The 24,221-nt window shown below is 39.9% G+C and overlaps 1 protein-coding gene across 5 annotated transcripts in view; it reads left to right on the top strand.

Moving 5' to 3' along the window:
* Window positions 1-24,221, top strand: part of tenm3 (teneurin transmembrane protein 3) — a 340,668-nt gene that overhangs the window by 159,028 nt on the left and 157,419 nt on the right. For 2 of the 5 annotated variants that reach the window (XM_069712012.1, XM_069712014.1), the window contains one exon: window positions 5,874-6,059. The exons of the other annotated variants lie outside the window; for them this stretch is intronic. In XM_069712012.1, the coding sequence (XP_069568113.1) occupies window positions 5,874-6,059 (186 nt within the window). The remainder of the gene's footprint in view (window positions 1-5,873; window positions 6,060-24,221) is intronic. 5 annotated transcript variants of the gene reach the window in all.

Raw genomic sequence — 24,221 nt, 5'->3', positions numbered from 1 at the left:
TACGGAGTTCCTTCTAGAGAGCTGTTTTTTTTCCTGTACTGGTCATGAAGCGAGTTTTGATATTTGAACATGAGTTGAAATGACTGTATTGATCATCAGCACTATCAGTCCTGTGTAGATGCTGTTTTGGTTCTGGTTCTCTGTATCCCCTCTGTACTGGTGATTGTATTATATAGTATGGCATCATAACCTTTAATAATTTATGCTACTTCTCTCCCCAATTCCCTCAGGGAAAGTTAAAATCATTGTCAAGATTTATTAACTTCAACTTGCTGATTTGCATTCAGATGTAGATTTTGATGTTGATTTATCCAGTGAAAGTTTGCAAAGCAAAGTAGAACACACCTACTGTGCAGCGCAGCTGCGGGGGACCACTGTGGACAAGTGTTTCACAGGCAAACACGAAGAAAGAGGAAAAAGTCGAGACAGAGAGAGCGCACAGGGAGCTACTCCAGGACACTACAGCTAACAGACCTGTGTGTCTGCCAAAACCAAGCCAAGCAGGGATGAAGAATGAGGAGGCACTGTAGGAGCCAGGTGTTAAAAAACGCACAAACACTCCACAACAGCTGGGGGAGATCTAAGGTTGCACTTGTTTTGTGTGACAAGGCTACTGAGCTAAAAAGCTCTGCAGATTGGCCCACTGAGACGACATAAAACAGTCGTCGCTAATGTACACAGGGGCCGCTGTCTGTTTTTTTCCATGATTGGAGAAAAGATGTTTTGGCTTTATCCTCTCCTCAGCTGTTCTCATGGACATATTTCATCATGATAAAATGAAACAATCAGATGCAAGAAGCCAAAACTTTCTGTGTGGTGTTCGCTTCCAATAGGAGACTTCATCATAAAAGTTTGGGTGGAAATACTTCAGCGTCGTCCAGGATTCTGCGTCGTGCTCTGGAGTTTGTTCTGTTTGAGATTGTCCTGCCTGTGTGTGTTTGTGTGAAGTGTACTCGTTCCCTGTCTTTCTTTTCCATCGCTTTCTCTGTTTGCCCTCTTTCGTTATCTTTTCTCTGAACCCGTTAAATCTGCTCTTGCTGAACCTTCTCCTGATGATTAATCACCAATAAGTTTCCGATTGCAGTATTTCTTTTGCAATCAGCTGAATAAGAACGAAATAGATCAGGAGCTGTGTAAACACTTCATTTCTTGCCGTGCAGGTCTCAGATCAGACGCTCAAAATGCTTCCAAGTCCTTGAAGTGTCAAATTGTTCTGCTGGGTATTCCCTCATGATGCGAATGCAGCGTTACGTCGTTCCCTCTGGCGCTGTGGGGAGATGCCAGGAGGCACCTAGCCATTTGACACACTCACTATTTCATTGCAAAGCTATTTTTACTCCATTGATCAGGGCCCAAGCAGAATATTGTCTGGAGCCGAAACAACGAGCTCCCAGCAATCATAACGGAGCTTAACACCATTTCCCCACGGAGCGAATAGGACAGCTGCATCAGACCTTCTGACAATCACAATATCTGCCTATGACCCATTTACTAGAACACTCCCCCCCCAACACACACACACACACACACACACACACACACACACACACACACACACACACACACACACACACACACACACACACACACACACACACACACACACACACACACACACACACACACACACACACACACACACACACCACACAAGCCACTCTGCATGTCTTTGTTTTGACAACTTGGTAAATGTCAAGTTGTCAAAACAAAGACATCTCCGTTAATGTTGTATTCAAAATCATAGAACCGACTGAATGACACTTAATGACATGAACCTTCAGAAGGACTCCTTCATGTTCCCAACAGGTGACTGACAGGTGAATGTCACGCACACCTCTTCAACTAAACTATTACTACATTTCCTTCCGTCCTTCTATTCTTTCCCGCTCCCTCGTCCCTTTACGTCTTTGTGTTGTAGTTTTTAAACTCATCCACCCTGACGATGAACAGAACTCAAAATGCAAAATAAATTAAACTGGTGGCCTTAAAGTAAACCTATAAAGTCAATACGCTGAGGGTTTTGTTGTTTGGTGGATTTCCATGTTTCTCAGATTGAATTCTGCTGCCTGACCCGTTCCTGCGATCTTCTGCAGATATGCGTTCACCTCGTCCCACAGGGACATCCGGTCGTGTTGCTGTTAGACGTATACGTTCCTGCACCTGCATGACGAAAGGAATTCCTTACATGGGGTTGAGGAATGGAGAAGAAGGTGGAAGGCAATGTGACACTGTTGATGGGCTGTAATCCACTCAGTGAAACATCATGTTGTCCCAAACTATTACAAAACCATCTAGATTTGGATTAATGTGAGTTATTTCCCTCGGGTTAGGGTTAGGCTCTGAATCTACGTAAAGCAGAGTGTATACATACCTCATTAATCCTGAAATATTTTGTTTCACAGCAATGAAATCTCATCAACACTGACACAGGAATGCCGATTAACAACCAGGGGTAAAAAATAATATAGTATCTGCATATGTGTTTTCAGATGTGTGTGGGTGTCTTTAGTGTTGTCAGTATGTAGTTATACATCCTTATGCCGTGTGTACGCACCAGTCTTTATATGCTGGTTTGTGTCCCTCGGGCAGTATTAGTTGATGTGGCCGACACAGACTAGACGTGGAACTGAATCCAAACCCTTTGGCACAACAAATCAGCAAATGATGGTTGTATTACCTGCTCTTTGACACACACACACACACACACACACACACACACACACACACACACACACACACACACACACACACACACACACACACACACACACACACACACACACACACACACACAGACATAGACTCAGTTGTTTCATGTGCTGCATGTGAAAACCAATATCCCGTCTCTGAGTTCAGGCAGCTGGTGGAGACTTTACCCTGTCGGAGACCTTGAATTACTAAACATGAATCTCCTGAGTGTGGGAATGCCTGACCAGCAGATGCTTTTTTGTTTGATTTATTTTTTGACTCAAGCGGATAATATTCCATTTACTCCAGGATAAATAAGCTTTTCGCTGTAATCAATTTTCAGCAGGTAACTACTGTGTGCAAAAAAGTCCAGAAACACACAATGCACTGAGAATTTTGAGGATTCCATTGTGACATGAAATGTTTCACCCATTGTTGTTGGTACCTTATAAATATAAGGTTTAATAGGTTGGGTGGCTGATATGAGAGCTGTCTGATTGGCTCATTCCCCAAATTAGGAACAATAACAATATATTCAGACCTTTTGTCTGTTTCTTTTTTTTGTCCAAAAAGTATTAAAAAGACATCAGTCAGCTTCACGTAAATGCGTCATTACCTAAACACACAGACACTGTAGGTTAATTTGACACAGTCTCACAATCGTGCTGCACAAAATACTCACAAAAGCCACACACACAAACCGCTGCTGGATCCATCTGCTGCTGAAAGTATCATCCCTAAGAACTGCACTGTTTATTTCCTCCCTGCTCACTACCAGAGTGACACAAACACAAATGATGTATCTGTGATCTTTTTGTGATGAAATGTCCATCTAGGAATCAGTGTGTGTGTTTGTATAGGGCTGCAGGTTGATGCATGGTTGTGTGTGAACAGGAAGACAGCATGTAGGATAACAGCAGTTTTACTGTGAGAGATTCAGCAGGCTGCTGGTTTGATAGAACGTTAACAAGCTGTCAGACAAACACGAAGGATATACTTCCAAATGAATTGAAGCATGTTGCATTCATGCAGAGAGTTGTGTGTTTTCATTGTAAATGCTGATCTTCTCAGTGAGAAGCTACCGCTTTGCTTGCTGGGGTTTCATATGCATGTAGGAAAATTGTATATTTCAAGGATTAAATTCAGATTAGCCATGTAGCACAATGATGCCACTATATTGTTTAACCGAGGAATTTATTCTTGGTATGATGAAAAAGTCTTTGACTATCACAGAAAAATAAAACTGCCCGAGGAAATCAAGCATTTTGAAAAATTCAAGCCTGCTTGTTTGGAAACTGGTTAAAACGTCTCAGGAGGATCAATCTAGGTGAAAGGCACAACCAGTGTAGTGCTTATCAGTTTCTGCACAAATGATGTAGTCCAACCAGTGGAGCGTATCTGCTGTTTAATATTGCTCACATGTAGCACTAATCCTATGTTGTTCCTGTTTGCCAGCAAAAGCCACTGGGCCTTTTCTTTTTATGTTTTTTTATCCACAGCATCACTCTCTGCGGGATAGTGGGGGTTGGGTATTTAATAGAAAATGCCACAACCATGAGATTTTTCTATCTTGGAGAAAGAAACAAGCCAAAAGGCATTTTTAGTAAATAATTCACCAGAGACTCGTGTCATGTTGTTTCGGATCTGTTTGTGTTGAGCTGCTGTAGTTTTAGCCTTTCAGTTTTAAACTGAAAAACCCCAAATGAGTGTCAGGATGTGGAGGAACAGTGGAGGGCTGCAAACAATAAGACCGGCTCTTTAGATACTCTTGTATTTCTCTGTTTATAACTGTGAAACCAACAGACTGTCTGTTGTCCTTGACTAGGTGACCGCTGTGAAAATCATTTCAGTTTTATCATTCCTTTAAAAAATAATGACACTGTGGATTTAATGTGTGTTTTAAAGAGCTCAGCTTCTCTGTAAACGCTCAGCCAAAACAAGGTTGCAACTCTTTTCCTGCACGCGACCTGACATTGATTTTGTATTTCAATCGCCCTCCCTCTCCGCCCACCTCTTTGCTTGCAAATGTGAGAGATCAAGAGATTTAGAGAGAAACATAACAAATTTATATCCGTCAAATCAGCCGCAGTAACAAGTGCTCTTAATGAAATGTGCTTCTTTTTTTTTTCATTCCTTTGCTTTTCAGCAACTAATTACATTCTTTTGTGCCAAGCACATTTGTATGGAATGCAAGCCCGGACAGAGTTATCTGTCTGGGCAAAACACACACACACACACACACACACACACACACACACACACACACACACACACACACACACACACACACACACACACACACACACACACACACACACACACACACACACACTACCAAATACAAATACACATGCTCAAACAGAGAGCCCAGCCATTTAGCAGGCAGAAGTCACTAAATGCCAAGGTTACCACATCGATACACAATTGATTTTGCAAACTCTGCTTGTGAGTCTGGTCTCACTCAGACACAACATTTACCAACTGATGCTCGGCTGACCGGTCTGCAATTTGGACCCTTTCAGTCAAGAGTTGGTGAAGAAGCAGGTTGAGACATGAGAGAGTGTGTCGGTGAAACCTGGCAGAACCTTTCCCCTGTGAATGACTAGCACGGTTCCCACCTGTCAGGGAATATAGGAAATGTAGCTTATTAGGTTGCGAGCTAATTATCGTATTGTTCGATAAATTATTTGCCTCTGCAACCAGTATTTATACATGCAATGAATTTCTTTTAATATCACTGAAACCAGAGGAGCATGTGTCAGCCTGTTTTTAACAGAAATGTCTGTTTCTTGTCGCTCAGCACAACTGCAGCCTGTTTTTTTGTTCATTATAGGTCATGTGATTTCAGCTTTTTAGTCAGTGAAAGTCATGGAAAAGTCTGGGATTTTAACATTTGACTTAGAGTGGGAACCCTGGAACCGTGCGTGTGCATGTTTGTGGCACAGCTATTGGTTCTTCTCTCCGTGTGGCGCAATCCAGGCTTTGTCCTTCAGTGGCTGCAACTTCATCAGTCTCACGCCACAATCTCCAGTCACACCATCAGCAAACATCACCACACTCCATTGCTGTCATTTCTTTTTTCAAAGATATTGGTTGCTGTTGATGTTCTTACTGTTTTTTTCATTCTTCAAATTCATCATTCCTCTTTTTTTTTTCTTCCCCTTCCTGGTTTTGTCCTTTCATAGGTTCTCCCATGCCCTCCCCCTCCTGTCCATCATCTGTCATTGACCAATCACATCCACAGTCAGCTCATCCCCATGACAACCCGCTGTTAGGCAACGCGGCTGAGCCCGACTCAGAGGAGGAGGAGGAGGAGGAGGAGGAGGAGGAAGAGGAGTATGCAGCTCGATTGTACTTACCTGTAACACATGGTAACGATCAATTCATTAGAAACCTTTTAAAATGCATTTCATTTCTTTTGAATGATTATTGGGTTGACCTTTTTCGTTTATTATACATCATTAATATTCAGACAGAAAATTACCTTTCGATAGCTTCAGTCACCCTTTTTCTGAGGGTGGATGATAATCAGTCCCTCCAGGAAATCGGGATCTTGTGATCGCAATAATTAATGAGAATTTAAGCGAACTTTTAAATATTTGCAGAAACTTGCACTTTTTACTATTTTAAATTCCTGCTGTTATTTTTCGCAAAAAATGTCGTCAGCAGAAGCTGTGCTGAAAATATTACATCATAAAGTAAGTATTTTCAAACAAAACTCACTTTATTAACAAAAGTAACTCCTCATTTACAATCAGAAAGGCTCCGCTCCTGTTTTCACCACAGACCAAATGTGGTCGAAGACCAAATAATTAAAATGATCTAATTAAATGCTTATTATCAAAGAAAGTGTTAACATATTACTGCATGTTAAAATAATTCTATTCACATGTCAAGTTGTAAAAGACTGCATTTTGTTTTTGTGCATACAGTAGGCCGATGTGCTAAACGAACATGAATTAAACAGCATCTAAAGCTCTTATTTTGACAGCTGATGTCGTCGTTGTTTCTATATTACAGTCACAGACTGTCTGTTCTGGAAAGTTACGTCACTTTTTGGAGTTTTTCTGTATCTTTTAGCCCTTGGTTCTCTAAGTTTGATAAATAAATAAAAAAATATTAGAACTAAAATAACTCTGTCATGTGCGCATGATTATTGTCAAAGGAAGTGATTATATATGTATTTCTTTATCAGGGAGTGCTTAAAAAAAATATATATATATATATATATATTTTTTATTTTTTTATTCTTGCAATTTTCCACCAAAAAAAAAAAAAAAAAAAAAAATCACTTAAAACTCCACAAATTACATAGCAATTTTTGAGAAAATCTGCCTCAATATTAAACTTTTTTAAATGCAACAATCACAAAAAAAAACCTTCAAAATCATGGAGGGACTGATAATCGGTCAAATCTTAGTCGTTTATAAAAAAGGTGTATGTTACCAGGGGATATTATATGTCTGTGTTTGGTGTTCATGTGTAAGTCATATCATTCACTCCCTACCAGCTCTGGGGAACTTTTTCATCTCAGTCCAAACGTCCAGCAGCTGCGGTAGATGTCGAGCAGTGTTTCTTCACATGCTCCGAATATTCAGACGCTGCTCATATTTCTCCAGATTTTCTTCTCACCTTGGCGGGTGTTAAAAAGAGACAGGTGGCTTTTGACGGTGGAGCTCTCTGAAATATTGTAGGAGGGAAATAATCAACATATGAACTGTATCTGTTCTTATGTCCCTGTGCCTCTATTACCAATGCTGAGATCAGTCATGATTGTTGGCGAGCAGCACCGTATGGAGGTTTGAACTCATAATGACTTCCAGCGTTCTGCCAATGGCTTTCCAGGATAGATCAGCCAGCCTCGGTGGGAGTCAGACCGCTTTCTCCATGTCGGTCGTGGTTTCTCCCAATACTCTTTTTTCTTGTTTGCTTTCCAACGTTTCCTTCCTTTCATCTCTGCCTCCGTCTTATCTCACAAAATCCCTAAAACATGGTCTGGTCCGAGAGAGCAACTGACAGATATGAACACAAAGGAGACCGATCGGGTTTGGGAGTCCAATTTGTAAATTAAAAGAGGTAAATATAACCATGGCTACTTTTTACCTCTTCTGACTTTCAGTATCTAATCCACTGTTTTTACTAAAAGTGGGTCTGGAAAAAATGACGCGAGGCATTTTGAAAGCGGAACATTTTGAAAGGAATCTTGGGAAATTCAAAACATCTGTTAAAAATTTATATATTTTGGCTGCAGCAGCCATAATCAGGGGTCTATTACAACCTCCATCTCACAGTGAAGCTCTGTTACCTGCTCTTCGTGTCTACCTGACACCATTATATCCCTCTTAGTTCATTTTAATGTACCTAGCAGGGTCATGTCAGACCGCCGGGTCATGATTTGAAGGTTTTTGCCTAAAATTCAGCCACGGCTGTTTAATCTCGGTTTGCATCGACATGAAAACTGTACATCTTGTCAATCTTGATCTGAGTTAGTTCGTGTGGGCAATGTTTCAGGCTCTTGTTAAGTGGATGGAAACCAAGATGTGGCATGGCAGGAGAGAAGTAGCCTGGTGCGAACCAGTCCAAATTTCAGTCCGTGAATATAGTTAGTCCGCTGCAACTTCCTGCGTCAACCAAAGCGTTTTTCTGAGCACAGCATATATTTTTTTAATTGTTATAATGAACACCAGCAGCTCAGCGAGGTGCTAAGCGTTTGTTCTGTGCTGAAGTCCAAACGTTTAGGTGATTTGTTTTCCGATCAGCTCGTCACTGTCACCATCACAGTGACGGGGGCAAACACGGTTTACTACTGACACTTGTCTTTGATTGGTCCGCCCTTCAGAGTGGCCGTGGTAATACGAGCCGAGTTACCAGACTGCATTCACAGCCAAGAAAACTGAAGCTGAGTGACAGGTGGGCGGAGCCAGGCTAAGAGAGAAGTGCTGGAGGGACTCTCAGAAAAGCCATCAAGTGTGAGAGACATGACTCATTGAAGACGTTTTTTGGTGATTGTGGAATTAAATCACAAGTTGAGATCAATTGCACCGGCCAACGTAAACTACTTTGTTTTGGTCAGTAACCTCGTGAGCTAAGGACCAATCCGTGGCATGTAATATCTTCAATTGTTTCATAATAGTGTTTGTAGCAAACGAACAGTAAACTATTGCAATATGGAGACAATATTGATCATTATCGCTTCAATGGTGGAGACACTCACAGACCAACCATAAAGGCTCACTTGAATATCTCTGGGGATATATCCAGGAAATGCTGTGGTTGCCATCCGGCCTCCTCCTGGTGTCTCTCCACATGGCGAAATGTTCGGCTGCAAGTTGAGGATGAAAACTTAGCCGGGCTGTTTGAACCGTGGAGGGGGCCACAGAGGCAGAGTTTACTTCACATCAGAGTGCCGATCTGTGACCTATTTGCCTGTGGAGGGTGACGAGCCCCAGATGCCGAGTCACGTTGGCTATCCAATGACCCCTGGATCGGTCCTCTTACAGTTAGGAGTTTGATCGGAAGCAGACTTTGATGGTTTGGAGAAAGGAACTACGACAACCACAATTAGAGTCAGACGACATCGGTGGAGGGATGCATTAAAGGGAGAAAATAACGAGGGAGGAGACTGTGAAGGACAGAGTGAGAAAAAGAAGGAGAGCCACATGGACTGATGGAAGTAGAGAGACAGACAGCCGTCTCCTCGTATATACATTACATCTAAACATAATCAGAAACAGCACTGAGTTATGGTGCTGAAGTGCCTAAAAGGTTGTGCGTGTGTGTGTGTTTGTGTATATGTGTGTGGTCCTCTTTTCCCAAAGTAGTCCCAGCCCGACCCAACCAACCGACGTTCAGCCAAACATCTAAAATATCACCCTCACCACTTCCTGCTCTTTTAGACATGCTTTTTCTCTTTATTTTCTCACATCACTCTAAATCCCCCCCCCACACACACACACACACACACTTCTTTTTTTCTTTGCGCCACATATTTTTGTGGGAAGTTGAGCACTGACAGAAAGTAAACAGAAAAACACATTATTACCACATAATAACACAAAATCAGAAACCGATCTTTTTTCTTTTTTTTTTACCTCCCTGTTTACAGGAGAGAGAAGCAGGGAGTGTGAGAACAGGCGAGGAAACGCCTCAGTGTGCTGCTTCCTGGTATGACCAAGTGCTGAGGCATCAGAGACGGAGGGAGTCGGTTCAGTGAGTAGAAGTCTGCCTCACTGACCGACATGATTTCAGGATAGAAGCAACAGAACGTAAAGAGATATTCTTCACAGGGTCCAGTCAGGAAAACTCGTATGATATAGAGGCTACATTCATATCTGACAGACGACTCACTTTGCCTGATTTGCGCTGGGCCGCCACATTTTTTTTACTTCACCCATTGAACCCTATTTTTCATGCCATAACATGACACACATGGTAAACTGGAGTTTGGCAGAGTTTTGCCTTTCTAGTGTGCCAGTTCTGTAAAAATCACATAAGCCTAGTGGAGAAGTGGTGATTATATAAGTGTGAAAAGCTCATCCAAGCCACCAAACACAGAAAGAAAGAAAGAAAGAAAGAAAGAAAGAAAGAAAGAAAGAAAGAAAGAAAGAAAGAAAGAAAGAAAGAAAGAAAGAAAGAAAGAAAGAAAGAAAGAAAGAAAGAAAGAAAGAAAGAAAGAAAGAAAGAAAAGAAAAATCCTGGATCACAATGCATCATTAAAGGTTGTTGGAACATTTTAAAAATATCGATCCACTTCTCATGTCTCCAGGACTCCTTCCCCATCAGCCCCTGTCATCCAAAAACACCACATTGTTACTGTAAAGCAGCCAGTGTGTACAGTGTGTGTTTCCTTTCTGACTGGTTGACTTTAACTTTAATGTTATAGTAGAAACAGTACAGTCAGGTCTAATATTGCTAACATAGAAGCTCATCCAACAATGTAGCTATTCACTGTTACATTGTTGAATCAAATAACTTAACTAGCTTAAGTTCTGTCTCGATCCTAAAAACTGATCATTGTCACAAATTTAAACGGAAATGCTTTTTAATATGAGGTTATCAGGTTTGCAGGGAAGTGCACAGTTTGATTGGCAGTGGCTTAGTTTATAACAATAAAAGGACACTTCTTATAGTCAGCAGTGGGACTGCAGCAACACAATCTAAACTTCCAATCATCTGATGTTATTGTCAGAACAAAAGCATTTTATTGGTTGGAAATATAATACAGCAGCTGAATTTCACTTTTCAAACTGGGGTAGAATTCCCCCCTTACATGTTTCACATAGGGGGGATTTATACACTTTTTTGGGGCTATCTGAATGGCGACTTCAAGATATGTTTTTGTAACATCGGCTGGTGAAAGGCGCAGCACACTACATTTTTACAACTTAAGCAGCTCATCTCACAGTTAAGTTCGAGCCGCAAATTTATTTTAAACCAGTTTTGCGTGACACTTATCTTTCCACTGCTGCTTCTTAACCTGACAGTTACCTGTCTGAGTGTCCAGAGGATTAAAGTTAACTTCACTGCCGCTTGCGCTAGTTCTTATGGGGTGGGGGTTTCATCCCCCGGCGAAATTCAGTAATAACACATATCTATTAATGTACACCAAATAGGCTTCTCATCCAAAGAGGTCAAAGGGGCAACTGCAGTGTGCGTGCACACCCTGGGCGTCGGTGTATGTTGTTACCATAAAGCTTAAATGTCAGTAGTGTAAAATTGCTTCTCTCCACATATTCCTCGCGGTCGCTGTAAATGCTGTAAAAGAAGCTTTAATTTACCTCCATTACAGAAATAACAAAAGAATCACGTATTCCACATTAAAAGCTTTCAGGTGGCCCAAAGGATCTAATTTCTCAAGCAAAGGCTTGTATGCCTTTAATGTGAGCCATTGACTACATTTACATGAACCTGATTACTGTTCAAAGTTTGATACAGCAGGAGTCAGATAAGCACTGCGCTTCCATCAGCTCATTTGTAAAAAAATTGATTTCACCTGCACTCCAAGATGAAAATGTTTTAATTGTTCAAAATATATGTTTAAGTGATGTCTGTAATGTATATTTTGATGAAGAAGTGCAAAATTCTTCACATGACAGTCACAGACAAGAGCTAGTAGACTTCCTCATCTTTTAATGTAGCCACTGAAAACATATTTTAATCAAAGCTATGTGTTGAAACTGCTACATGCCCTGAAGAGTGTATAAAATCCATGCAGATGGTGTGACGCCGGAGCGATGAGGTGACAGTGTGCTAGGTGTGAAAGAAATCACTGCTATTTAAATCAAGCATTCAGCTATGAAGAGCTGCTTCTGCTCTATCTGTGTGTGTGTGTGTGTGTGTGTGTGTGTGTGTGTGTGTGTGTGTGTGTGTGTGTGTGTGTGTGTGTGTGTGTGTGTGTGTGTGTGTGTGTGTGTGTGTGTGTGTGTGTGTGTGTGTGTGTGTGTGGAATGAGAAGTTTAATGCTGCTGAGCCTGGATGTTTATCTCTCACTCTCTCATCCACATGCATGGCCAGCTTTCTTTTTCCCTTTGTTTTCAGCAGCAGGCTGAACACTGACCCTTTCTTCTCTTCTCCCTGTTAGTGTAGGTGAGACATAGTACAGTTATTATTTCATTCTGCTGCCTCAGGGTAATGTGTCCTCTTGTAATGTGTAATGTGTCCACTGCTGTGTTGGTCTGAAGGACAAAAAAATACGTTCACTTTTGACAGAACAATTCCAAGATGGTTATGGAGAATGTTAGTGAAGCTGCTAGATGATCAGAGGAGCAGCTCTGATTTGCAAATCTGATTTCCAACCATCCTTGAAATGGATGTCAATCTCTCAGAATGAGAATGGTTATTCATCGTATTACTAATCTTTAATGATCCTTAAAACAAACTTGCCTATATATAATAAAAAGAGTGTGACACTTAAAAAGACAATTTTTGCCATCTCGCAGAAAAGTGGGAGAAACAACTATATGCGGCAGGTCAAGCGAGAATATGAATTATGCATGAGATTTACAGACTTTGCTTTGCATGCATCTTTTAGCTGAATTTTCAGATTCTCATTCAGTTGCTTAAAGGAGTCTGTGGTTGTTGTGTATTTAAAGAGAATGTATTAGCTCTGGAGTTGTCATCAGCTGAGAGTCTTTGACATGCCTTCTGAGTTCCACTGCGTGACTGTAATTAAGACCTAATGAGTTAATGATGTTCTCTGAAGGGTGCCCTAACTCTTTCACGTGCGACAATGACTTTTTTTCTATTTTTTTAAGTTCATGAAATGAAGAGAAGAAGCTGGGTGGTAAAATTGAATGAAAGTCCAGTATTAGCTCTGTAAATTGTTTTAACTCAGCATTGGCATTTGTTTCAAGACAAGTGAACAAAGACGGCGTAATGGCTTTGCAGCTCCACACAGTTGGTCTCTTTCCCCCTGAGAGAAAATAGATGCCAAAAAAACCTGCACTGTCCAGCCTTCAGATGCCTCAGTAGACGCCAAGGCAATCAAGTCTGAGCGGAAAAAAGCAACATAAAGACAAGTTTCTCTGCAAATGGCGGGATGACGCCAAGGCTTATTGACAACGTCTATACTGAAAGCAGGGGAGGAGGGGGTGGGTGGTGGTCAGGCTGAGGTGGAGAGAGAAACACAAACACTTAGGGCTTTTTACTTTGGGACCAAATAGGCAATTCTCCTCAACACCAGAGCTAATCAATGAGCCATTGAATGAAGGAGAGGAAGAAGAGAGAGAGAAGGAAAAAACATATTTCTCAACCCCAGATTTAATCAATGATGGGAATGGCAAGAAGAGATAGAGAGAAGGAAGAAAGAAAGAGAGGAACCGTCTTGACATGAGAATGAATCAATGTTATTCAAATAGAGAATGATAGAGGCGTCAAACTGCGAAAGATTTTTGAAAGAAGAAGAGAGGAGAAAAGAGTCAATCATTGATCAGGCTAATGAACCTCAGGCGAGTGGCTGGTGGCTGGGATTTAAACCTCAAACACACACACATGGAAAAAGGCCACAAACACACAGTTCATGTCTGAGGCTGATTGCAGAATGGAGTCACTTAAGTAAATCAAAATGTTGTAGCAGGCTCCACACAAAGAGACGGGGAGGCGGAGAGAGGCAGACAAAGAAGAGTGCAGTTAGAAGGTGAAGACAAACAGTGTGCAGCCTCTTATCTAGTGTCTCTGCCAGTTTCAGACTGATGCAGTTGTCCTTTTCATGTCCAACGTCTTCGATGTTTAAATAAAAAAATATTTTTACTTACGACCATCTGAGCACTCATGAGGGAGTTGGTCTTAAAATGAAGTGTAGTCACATAAGTTGTCGATGTATTTATATCTTGAGGCAGTGGAAAATGATTTGTGTGATTTACCAACAAAACCCTGGTCTAAAGCCAGTGGATCGGTGTTTTACCGTTACTTTAAGGGTGCATTTTTTACAAAGCGCTCTGCTTGGTCAAACATACAGGCACTTGTCGCAGCGCTCTAACATGCAAAAGGCTGGAAAAAAAAAAAAAAAAAAAAAAAGATTGCAATATGAAAAATGATTATGGTGAACGTCAATCTGCTTAGTCTGCACACTGTTGCCTCCGCAGAGAAGAGTTATTTCTACTAAAATCAACCCACCAAGGTGCTTCACACCTGGCTTTTAAAGGGAATGAGAGATGAAACTCTTTTTTTTATTTTTTATTTCAAGTTATGTCCCAAACATGCCTATCAATAATTAGAAGCCTCAGTGAAACCCCCTTTGGATCAAACACCTTAACTCTGTCCTCACAATATAGATTTGGACCCTGCATCCAGTCCAGTGTGATTTCCTGACTATAAATGGAGACACAGATGGAGGAATGTTCAGAAAATGACATACTTCTGCAAGAGGTCAAGCCTGTATTTTATCTACATATTAAAGTTATTTGTATTGCTTTTGATTTTTCCCTCATCCTTGTTAACATGCTCTCATTGCTCTGCTGTTTTTGTCTGGCGCAGCACTTCGTCCACAGATTTGCAGGGCTTAATTACAGATCATGGGCCATTTTCCAAGTCCTGGCTATTTTGATTTTGTCACATTCAGTCAACTCCTGTGAGTCTGTGACAACTAGTCAGTAGGTTTGGTGATGACACAACATAGTCAAACTGGAAAGCTCTCTATTTTTTTTTTTTTTTTTTAAACTAGAATGATTTTTTAAAACATGAAAGCTCTCCGTAAGAAACCAAAGATCCAAAACAATTCTGTTCAAATAAAGAATCAAAGTTGTCCGTTCCCTTGATAACAAAGTCTGCAACATCATCCAAACAATTGCTGCTGCTTGACCTTTCAAAATAGGAGTGCTGAAAAAATAACACTACAAACAACAACAACAACAAAAAACACAAATTAGCCTAATGCCTCTCTACTAATGTCACTCTTGCATTTTTTTAAATAAGCTATAGATGCACATTCTTTATTGATTCAGTGCATTTTTATAAATCCTACATTCCTTCACTGTGGCTGTTTTAAACATCTCACTCCACAGTAACATTGGCTTTGCTTCCACTGGGGGAGGATTAGTTGGTTATAAAAAACAAACAAACAAAAAAAAACTGGACCAAGACACTCTAAATTTACACACATCTGCTGCATCAGCAAAGAGCTTATAAAGTTACCCACTTGACACACACTGGTGGAGTCTGAAACAGGCTTTTAATTGTAAGCTTAACCATCTTGATGCGGTTAAAAATGTCATCAGGGCCAATATTAACAAAACCATGGCCGGTGAACAATGATTTCCTTGTCATGTCTTTTAAATGTCTTTGCTCTTGATGTTTCCCAGAAGAATGGATTCCAGCACAAAAGCTAACCCATATATGGGTTAGCTTTTGTGTCAGCCAGCAGTTCTCTGTGTTCAAGGTTTGTAAGGACAGTTGTTTTTTTTTGTCAGAAAGAAAAGACAGACTATGAAATATAAACCAACAGGGTCAAAGCAACCCTGCTACAAACAAGTTTGTCTTGGTTTGCCAATAGTGTGTAAGATTCACCCGAACATTTGTCATCATATAAATTACTACTCGTGTGTTCAAAATGATGAGACAAGTCGAGACCTTTTCGTAAACACAATTATAGCTCCTGGATGTGAAAAAAAGAGTGACTCACTTACTGAAAGCAGAGATGCTGTAATGGTAGAGCCATTTGTTTTTGTTTAAGACAAACTGAATGTGATGCAGTTTAATGCATTCCTCTTGTCTTTTCTGCCAACAGGTCCTTGAACCTAAGTAGCAGAAGTTAACTTTACAACAGTTGTGATTCAAACATGTTTCCTGATCGGCCACCTTTGACACCTCCACTCGTTTAAAGTTCAAAAACATTGTACAACACTGCAGCAACAAAATCTCATGATTTATGTGTTCAGGCGACCACTTCAGCATCCTCAGATACTCCTTGTGGCAAAATGGCACCACAATACACTCATCGAATCATCCTCTGTGCCCAGCGATGACCCTCACTGTCACGTTTCTATATAGAACTGACCACGAGAGGTTGCATGAAAACCGACCAAAGTGGTGAGCACCACCTTTGATTTGAATGGCTATTTTCTAGCTTCTCTCTCATGACAAACTTTATTTGGCATCACTTCTGTTAGTAAACCTCAACAATAGCAAAACTGTCAGTAGGTGCACTTCGTCCAGACATTGTCATGCAGTGAACCTTGGAGCCTCAAGGGCCTTTGTTGGTATTGAGATTCATTTGTATTGCAATACTTTGGCAACATGTTTCATTTGATACTGAAGCCAGAGAAAATCCAATTTGATTTCAAGAGTTTGGGAAAATAAACCATGATGGGAGAAATAAAAACAAAGAGTACGACATAAGAGAGAGGACAGAAAAGGACAGAGGACGATGAAAGAGTAAAACTGCAAAAAGCAAAAGACCCAGTGGCTTAGAGGAACACAGTCTTCCCTATTAATGACTTGGCCAGAGAGAGAGAGTTAAAGAAATGATAGGGGGGGTGGGTTGGGGGGGGGGGGGGTGAAGAGAGCTGACTTGGCAGGAGAAAATGAAGGGCGAGAGAGACACAGAGGGAAGGGAGGGTGGATGAGGGGTCAGTGCACTGGTGCTACAATAAGGAGAGAAAAATGTGAAGGACTGATGAGAGGCTCTGAAAAGGCTGCAGCTGCCGATACTAAAGAAGTGAGTGGAGGAGAGGACAGGAAAGCTAGAGAGGAGGTCAGATGAAGAGGGAGGAAGGGGATGGGAACTGATTGGGTGATACGAAGGTACAGAAACAAAAGAAAAATGGAAACCCAGCGAAGTTGGAGAGAAGAGGAGGAGAGGACGATGTGTTATACCACATCGGTTTGAAAGAGAGAAAATATGTTGACACCCTCCTTAGTGGCTTTTTCTCTCCACTTCCCTCTTTTCATTTACCTCCTTTCTTTGTCACCATCATGGTCCTTATTGTCTACTGACGATACTCTCCTTCTTGTCTTGGCTTCTCCATTCTCAACTCTTTATTGGCACAACAGTTTGTTAGGTTCGTAAATCTGACTGATGTCACGATGGGGATTCAGTATTTAAATGATAAAAACACGTACTTTTGCTGGTTAGCTATGTTTTATGTACTCCTGAAATGTATTTTCAAGCTTCACACCTATTGGCTGACATGCCTTCAGAAAAGTTATCCATTGCAATGACCATTTCTTTGTATTTTCTGTGGTGGTTTTTGTATTATTTGAGATTCAGGGAGTTTTTTTCAACACTTTGGTGCATTCAAAGAAACATAACTGAAAACAGATGAAAAGAAAAAGTTATTTTTTTTTGGCTGCATTGCAACAGACCTATAAACGGAGAGGGACGTGACTGCAGACAAAAAAATGGCGGACCTCCGCAAGAGGGCGCCTCTGCAGTTTAAAGAAAATCATGTGACCTTAGCGGTGTCGATTATAAGTGGACATGTACACGTGTGACAGGCAGAAACCACAAGTAAGCACGAGGAAAGATACAGAGTCCATTAGAGATCTTTTAAAAAGTTTGTCAGCTTTTTTTTCAAGGTTTCATGTAATAGTCAATTGAACTTTAATATATTGAAGAATCTAGCCAGCGTTTGGATACAAATATGGAGAAAATGCATTTAAAAATGTGAAGTAAAATATGTCATGCACTTTTTTTGTGTGTGAACCACCTTCAGTTAGCTCGTTAATGGTCTACTTGCGTTAGATGCTCAATTTGCTCAGGCTGGCTGACGCTTGGAGCTTTTGGTGTAGCATGCTATCGACGTTAGCCCGACTATTACCACAACGAACCATCTGTAGTGTTGGGCCTGGCTGAATCACTGCCCGGAAAAAGTAACTTGAAAAATTGTGGGGGCATACAACAGATGGACTGGTGAGCTATTCCAACACATGGCAGCATAAAAACAAACCTTGTCTTGCTATACTGTTTGTGTGATCGTTTTTAATTCCTTACAATAATGAATTACAATAAACACAATGAAATCAGGAGAACATTACAATAACAAAATATTTTCCGAAACACCTGATGAAAAGAAGAGATATGCTATTATAATAATAGTAGAAATTATTTTACCAAATTTTCCAGTTATCTTCTCTTCTTTTTTCTTTTCTTTTCTTTTTTTTTTAAATCCATTGAATGTTTCCCTCCTTTTTGCAGGTAACTTTTCATAAAACATAAAATGAATCAAGAATGTGATTTTGTCATACTTTGAAATGTATCTATGCTTTGAGCTGTAACTGATACAGTAAGGTAAGAAAAATAACAATTCAAACTCAGTTATTCCAATTGACTTCATTTTTAGCGCTTTTGAAAGTTAGTATAAGGACATGAGGACACAAGCTCGCGTCCTTTCGTGTCTTGGCTTTGACTTTGTATGTAATCGCTCCGCTGGAATAATTCGCTTCGCGTTTGGTCTGAACAAACAATTACACATTTCAAAAGGAAAGATTCGTCATCATCAAACAGCTATAGATTATTGACTAGTTAGTCTTTAATTATAAAGTTGGGTTGAGTTTAGTAATATATTATTCATATTTATTTTTAAATGCATTAGATTTGTTAAAGTTTCTGGTGTGACAGGAGCTTTAATGAAAATGTCTTTCATTTTCATCAAAGCCACCCCATTCTCAGTGAGAGAATTCAATTAATATTCACTTCAAATAATCCTCCTTTTTAAAAAGTAAAAGACTGGGATGGTAAGCAGGTCGACCAGCCAGCAGTACAATTCAAATATAGTCATAATGCCTCAGGCCTCTGTTTTGGGGTTGTTCGTCCGTCCGTCCGCCACATTCTGGTGAGCGGAATATCTCAGGAACACCTTGAGGGAATTTATTCAGGTTTGGCACAAACATTCACTTCGACTCAATGATGAACTTGTCAGATGCTGGTGGTCAAAGGTCACCGTGACCTCACAAAACACATCTGTGGTCATAACTCAAGAATTGTTACATGTTAATGGGGAAACAATTTAACACAAATTCCTAATAAGACACAATTAAAAATTGATGACATTATATATCCAATAGTCAAAGGTCCACTTTACTGTGACATCATAATGTTCAGCAAAAGTACGTTCCTGTCCATTATTCAGCACCATAACTGAAGAACATTTGCTCGATACTGAATCAGTGACTATTGTTGGGTGTCCACTTTGAAATTGTGGTAAGTCATCTTCAAATAAATCTGCTGCGTTTAAGATGTGTGTAAAGCATCCTCGTTTTACAATTTGTAGAATTTTGAGTTTGTACGTTGTTTTTTTTATAATATTTAAAACATTGTCTACTGACACGGCCAAATTTATTATGATTATGATATGTAGTTCCCACTACATTTATTAATATTACGAGTCTGGACAGACATCCATGTAAATTTAATTGGTTGGTGGAGGAATTAACCGATGAGGCAATAATTAAAGTTTTTTTTAGACCAAAAGTCAGCTAATACATCCGTTTTTAATTTCCCCAAAAATCGCACTGGAATTAAAAATAACATTTCAGACCCTTTCTATCTGAAATGATCCTGTACTGGATATATCAATATCTAAGCTCAGTTAGTACTTCATTTATGCAATATCTACTTTTTTTCTGCTGGACCAGAATGCTGGTAACCAAACTCCCAATCACCTTTACATGGAGAAAATGTGAAATGACAGACAGACATCAGTAATCTTGATTTTCTGCTTCTTTTTTTTTTTTTTTGTAAGTGGATGTAATGGTTCATTCGATATGGACATTATTCTCCAGAAAACAAATAAAAGGCTAAATTCAAGGCAACACTTCGATCAGACATAGAGAGTCCGGAAACAGATATTATTTTGCATTGAAGTGTTTCACATTACTTGAGATCACAGAGTGGGATTTAGGTAACTCCATTAGGATTGTGTTGAGCACTTTACCCACATGTCAGTGAACTACTGTGTCGTAATTTGAATGCTAAAAGGTGTAATCGCCTTTCAAGGGACATTGTGTGCAATTTTTTGTTTTTGTTTTAGGCTACAAACCGCAATGAGATGTGACTCGGTTTATGCAAAATTTACTTAGCTTGCTTGTTATATTTTTAGTACCTAATTAGTCGACACAGAATCGACTAATTAAGCATTTTAGGCATCCTCTATTGGACAAACACGTCCTCACAGCTAAATGACAGAAAAGGTCATTTGACCATTGCTACTACTTGGTTCGGTTTAGGAAAAGATCATGATGTAATAGCTTAAGTAAGTTACATTACCTGACGTATCTTACATTCTGTTTTGTTAGGTAACTTAGGTTACATTACATAAGTTAAATAAGTGACACTGACTTTTGGTTTCACACAGGACATGACCAGCAGCCTTCTGGTTTAAATATTGATCCATTCAACCTGCCGAGCCTACTTCTTTCCCACACAGTCTATGTCAGTCTTAATACTCCATCACCTGACTCACAATTACTACAGCCACGAGTGGTTGCAAAAAAATCATAACCCTTAGATCCAACGGATGTCCAAATTCCCGACCCTTCTTCTCGGTTGAATTGCACAGCGAGTATTAGAGATGCGGGATATGAAAGTGCAATACCAGAGATTTTCAGAAATGTTAGTGCCTTATCTGTGTGACGAAGCGTTGCAGAGGTAATCAAAGTTGAAGTTGTGTTGTCGTTACACTTTGCATGAAGCGCATCTTTGCTCCATCTCCACCTTTGCTACTCTTAATCGAATGATTCCCAAAGTTCCGATTGCTTCACAACGTGCTGCATATCCAAATAAATAGCAGAACTTACCCTTTCTCTGACCTTTGACTTCTGTATTGTCTCCAAAGCAGGGCTGACATTACATCCCACTGTGTATGAAAAATACAAATAACGTATTTGTGTGACCCTACTGAGTTATTAGTCAATCATTCATGACATTTATTTTCCATCAGACACTCAGCACGTTTTTTTTTTTTCAAATTGCTCAGTCATGCAGTGTCCCACAAACATGGATCAGATATTGACAATATTTTCTGGTGAAATACATTTTTATAAAAAATGTATAATACATATTTTTCCTTGATATAAAAGCCAATATAAAACATCTCTAAGTATTATCAAATTAAATGATTAAAGATCTAGACAGCATCGACTGTACTAAAAAAAACAAGATCCAGCATGAATGGTTATTCCAAACAATGACCAAGATATGAGCTTAAACGTGAAGGTGGTAAAATTACCCTCAAAATAGCCTGGTCTTCAAAGGGTTAAATATAGGTCATCTTAGCACTTTTGAACAATTAACCAAAGTTTGTGTGTGTGTGTGTGTGTGTGTGTGTGTGTGTGTGTGTGTGTGTGTGTGTGTGTGTGTGTGTGTGTGTGTGTGTGTGTGTGTGTGTGTGTGTGTGTGTGTAGGAGTTAACACGACATGTGTTCACCGCAGGCATTTGAACCTGTTTCTGCAAAATACCTCTGTTCACTCTGAGAACGCCACCCACAGAAAACCAGTCGAGAAGAAAAAAAGGATTTTGTTTCCTGCAAAACGTTTTAAGTTATGGCTGTGTCAAAGAGTAAGCAGAAGAGATCATCTGAGGAAGACAAATCTTTGTCCATGCAGAGCCTTGCTGTGATTTACAGACATGTGTCTGGGCTAAGTTACGGGCCAAGCAGAGCCTTTCCAGGACTGCTTGTGTCTAAGAGGATTACTGTGATGATAATGCTACCGTTAAAATGGTCACAGAGCACTAACTGTCAATCAACCTGTTGTTGTGGAAACAGTGTGACTTGCAGCCGTCTCCCTCTCCCCCCTTCCTCCCATTATGTTTCTATTTCATGCTCTCTCTTCCTTCTGCTTTCACTTTGCCTAAACACTTCCACGTGTGTCACTTTTTGTTTTGCTCGCTGCTCCCACTTTCCCCCCTCAACGTCTCCTTTTCTTTGAAAGGTGATGTGTATTGTCAGATGCAACAGCCGTAAAAAACACCCAATTTTACAGCACAGGAATTCAGGAGCAGGAGTTAGAGGGGGAACGAGGCGCGAAAGAGCTCGACCATAACAATAAGGCTGGATTACATTCTCGGCAAGTCAGACAACTTCCCCGGGGCCCCAGATCCTATATATTCAAATAATCCGATATTTTGTTATGGTTCTTTTATTTGTATAAATGTTCACAGAAAATTAAGTCAACATAATCCAAATGTTTGGTATTTTTTCTCGCTCTTAAAGACCCCCTAAAATGTGTAAAAAGAAAAAAAAGTAATCTGAGTAATCAGTAATCACAATAACAATTAATATTCTTTCAAAAAACATCAGTGGCTCAAGTGGTTAGTTCGGCTTTAGGGATTTCTATCTGGTTGTCTGTGGAATTTGATGAAACGAGGAGCCCCCTGTTGGCTCTAAAGTTAAATCAGTCTTAAATCTAACGCTCCAATAATCCCGTCGGGCGGTGAGCAAGCCCCTCGGTTCACTTACCTAAACAGACTCAGTCTAACAGTTGCTTGCTTCAGATTTCTGTTAAAGTACAAAAGAAAAGAAAATCTTGGAGCAGATGCTTCGTGAAGCTGTATGACGGGGGTCATTCATAAAAGAATGAGGTTTCTTTCTGTCTTGGAACCAGCAGCCATTTGTTCATTTTAAACCAATCTGGAGACAACAACACTCAGCCTTTGCATTGATTTCTGTTCATTACTATAAAACAGTTTGATATTTCTTGCCTGGTCTAGAAGGAATGTGTGATTTTAGTTGATCTACAGGGGAGCTGAGACTCAGCTGAAATTCTCAGCTGAGGATCAGAGTTGATAGAAGATGCCTCCTTTTAATCAATTCAGGTTTAGCACTTCTTGAAAGTATTGGAGGGTGTCGCGCATCGCAGGGAGTCTCCTCACTAACTCAGTACCTTGTGTTTTTGCTCCCTTTTCTTGGCCACTTTCAATTTACCCGTGTGTTATCTGTATTAACAATAAAATGGCTGACTTCTGGGTTCGTGTTCATACGTTAAATCTAACTGAAGTGCAGTTGAGTTCAAGATGAGACAAAAAAAAAAAAAATCAAACACACAAAATAAGAAACAAAAAAAAAAAAAAAAAGATGATGCAATAACAAAAATTGACTGCATTTTTAAACAGTTCTACCAGTGAGTGTATTCAGGCCTTCTTCCTTAACAAGTCTGTTTCAGGCTTTTAAAAAAAATTAATGAATGATGTCTTTCCTTCCTGTGCTTGAGGAACAGAAGCAACAAGAGGACCTAAGATTTGACTAGGAGAATCAAGATCAATGCTAATGCTAATCATAAAAAAATATTGTATATTCTGAAAGTTACGTGCAGCAGTTTTGGATTATGATGATAAAATACCTTCATTTCATGAGATCATTCTGTAATAAAACTGCAAAAAGGCCATCAGTTGCACAGTACCTCAAAAAAGTCTGTAAATAATTAAAAAGGGAAAAAATGTCATCAACCAACAATTGAATATATTTGCAAATTATTTTATTTGTCAGTACATAAAACTACAACAACAACAACAACAGTATGGGTACTTTGAGTCATCATAACTTTGTTTTAAGGCTATTCTATTTTTTATCTTTTTAACTTTGTAGTTTTAACCTCCAACATAGTTCGCTCACCTCTGACCTGCTGCTATTACCTCATGTGGACAAATGAAGCAAGGTCTTGTTCCAGGCTTTATGATTCGTAATTAAATGGAATTTTGAGACATAGTTTCCCCGGCCATCTGTGGTGTTTCCCATAAGAACATATATGCTAATGCAGTCTGTTTTTTATGGCACAGGGTGTCCGTGTTTGAGCATTGTCAATAAATGGTAGCATTAGTTGTAAATTTACAAGCAAAAAGTAACTAATTGTGTCTGAGTGTGTTTTTCAGGAGAAGAGCCTCCTCAGAAAGGTCAGTCAGACAGACAAAATCCACGGCAGCTCACGTTGATCTGACTCAAAACAGAATTATCAGCTACGACTGAACTTTTACCTCGTCTTTTGCTGGAGTGACATTTTTGTTGAGAACATGTCAATGTGGGTAGATGTGCGCGATGCAGGGAAAAGTACTGTGAACCGTTTTCTTTCTGTCACGTCGGGTTTCATCGTCTCTCTATGAACC

The sequence above is a fragment of the Brachyistius frenatus genome, unplaced genomic scaffold (genome assembly GCF_029030835.1).
Source record: "Brachyistius frenatus isolate BFR_SWC_R1_liver_20210118 unplaced genomic scaffold, ASM2903083v1 Contig_105, whole genome shotgun sequence".
Taxonomy (NCBI): Eukaryota; Metazoa; Chordata; class Actinopteri; family Embiotocidae; genus Brachyistius; species Brachyistius frenatus.
The sequence above is the reverse complement of the archived record's forward strand: the minus strand, read 5'-3'. Positions and strand labels throughout refer to the sequence as shown.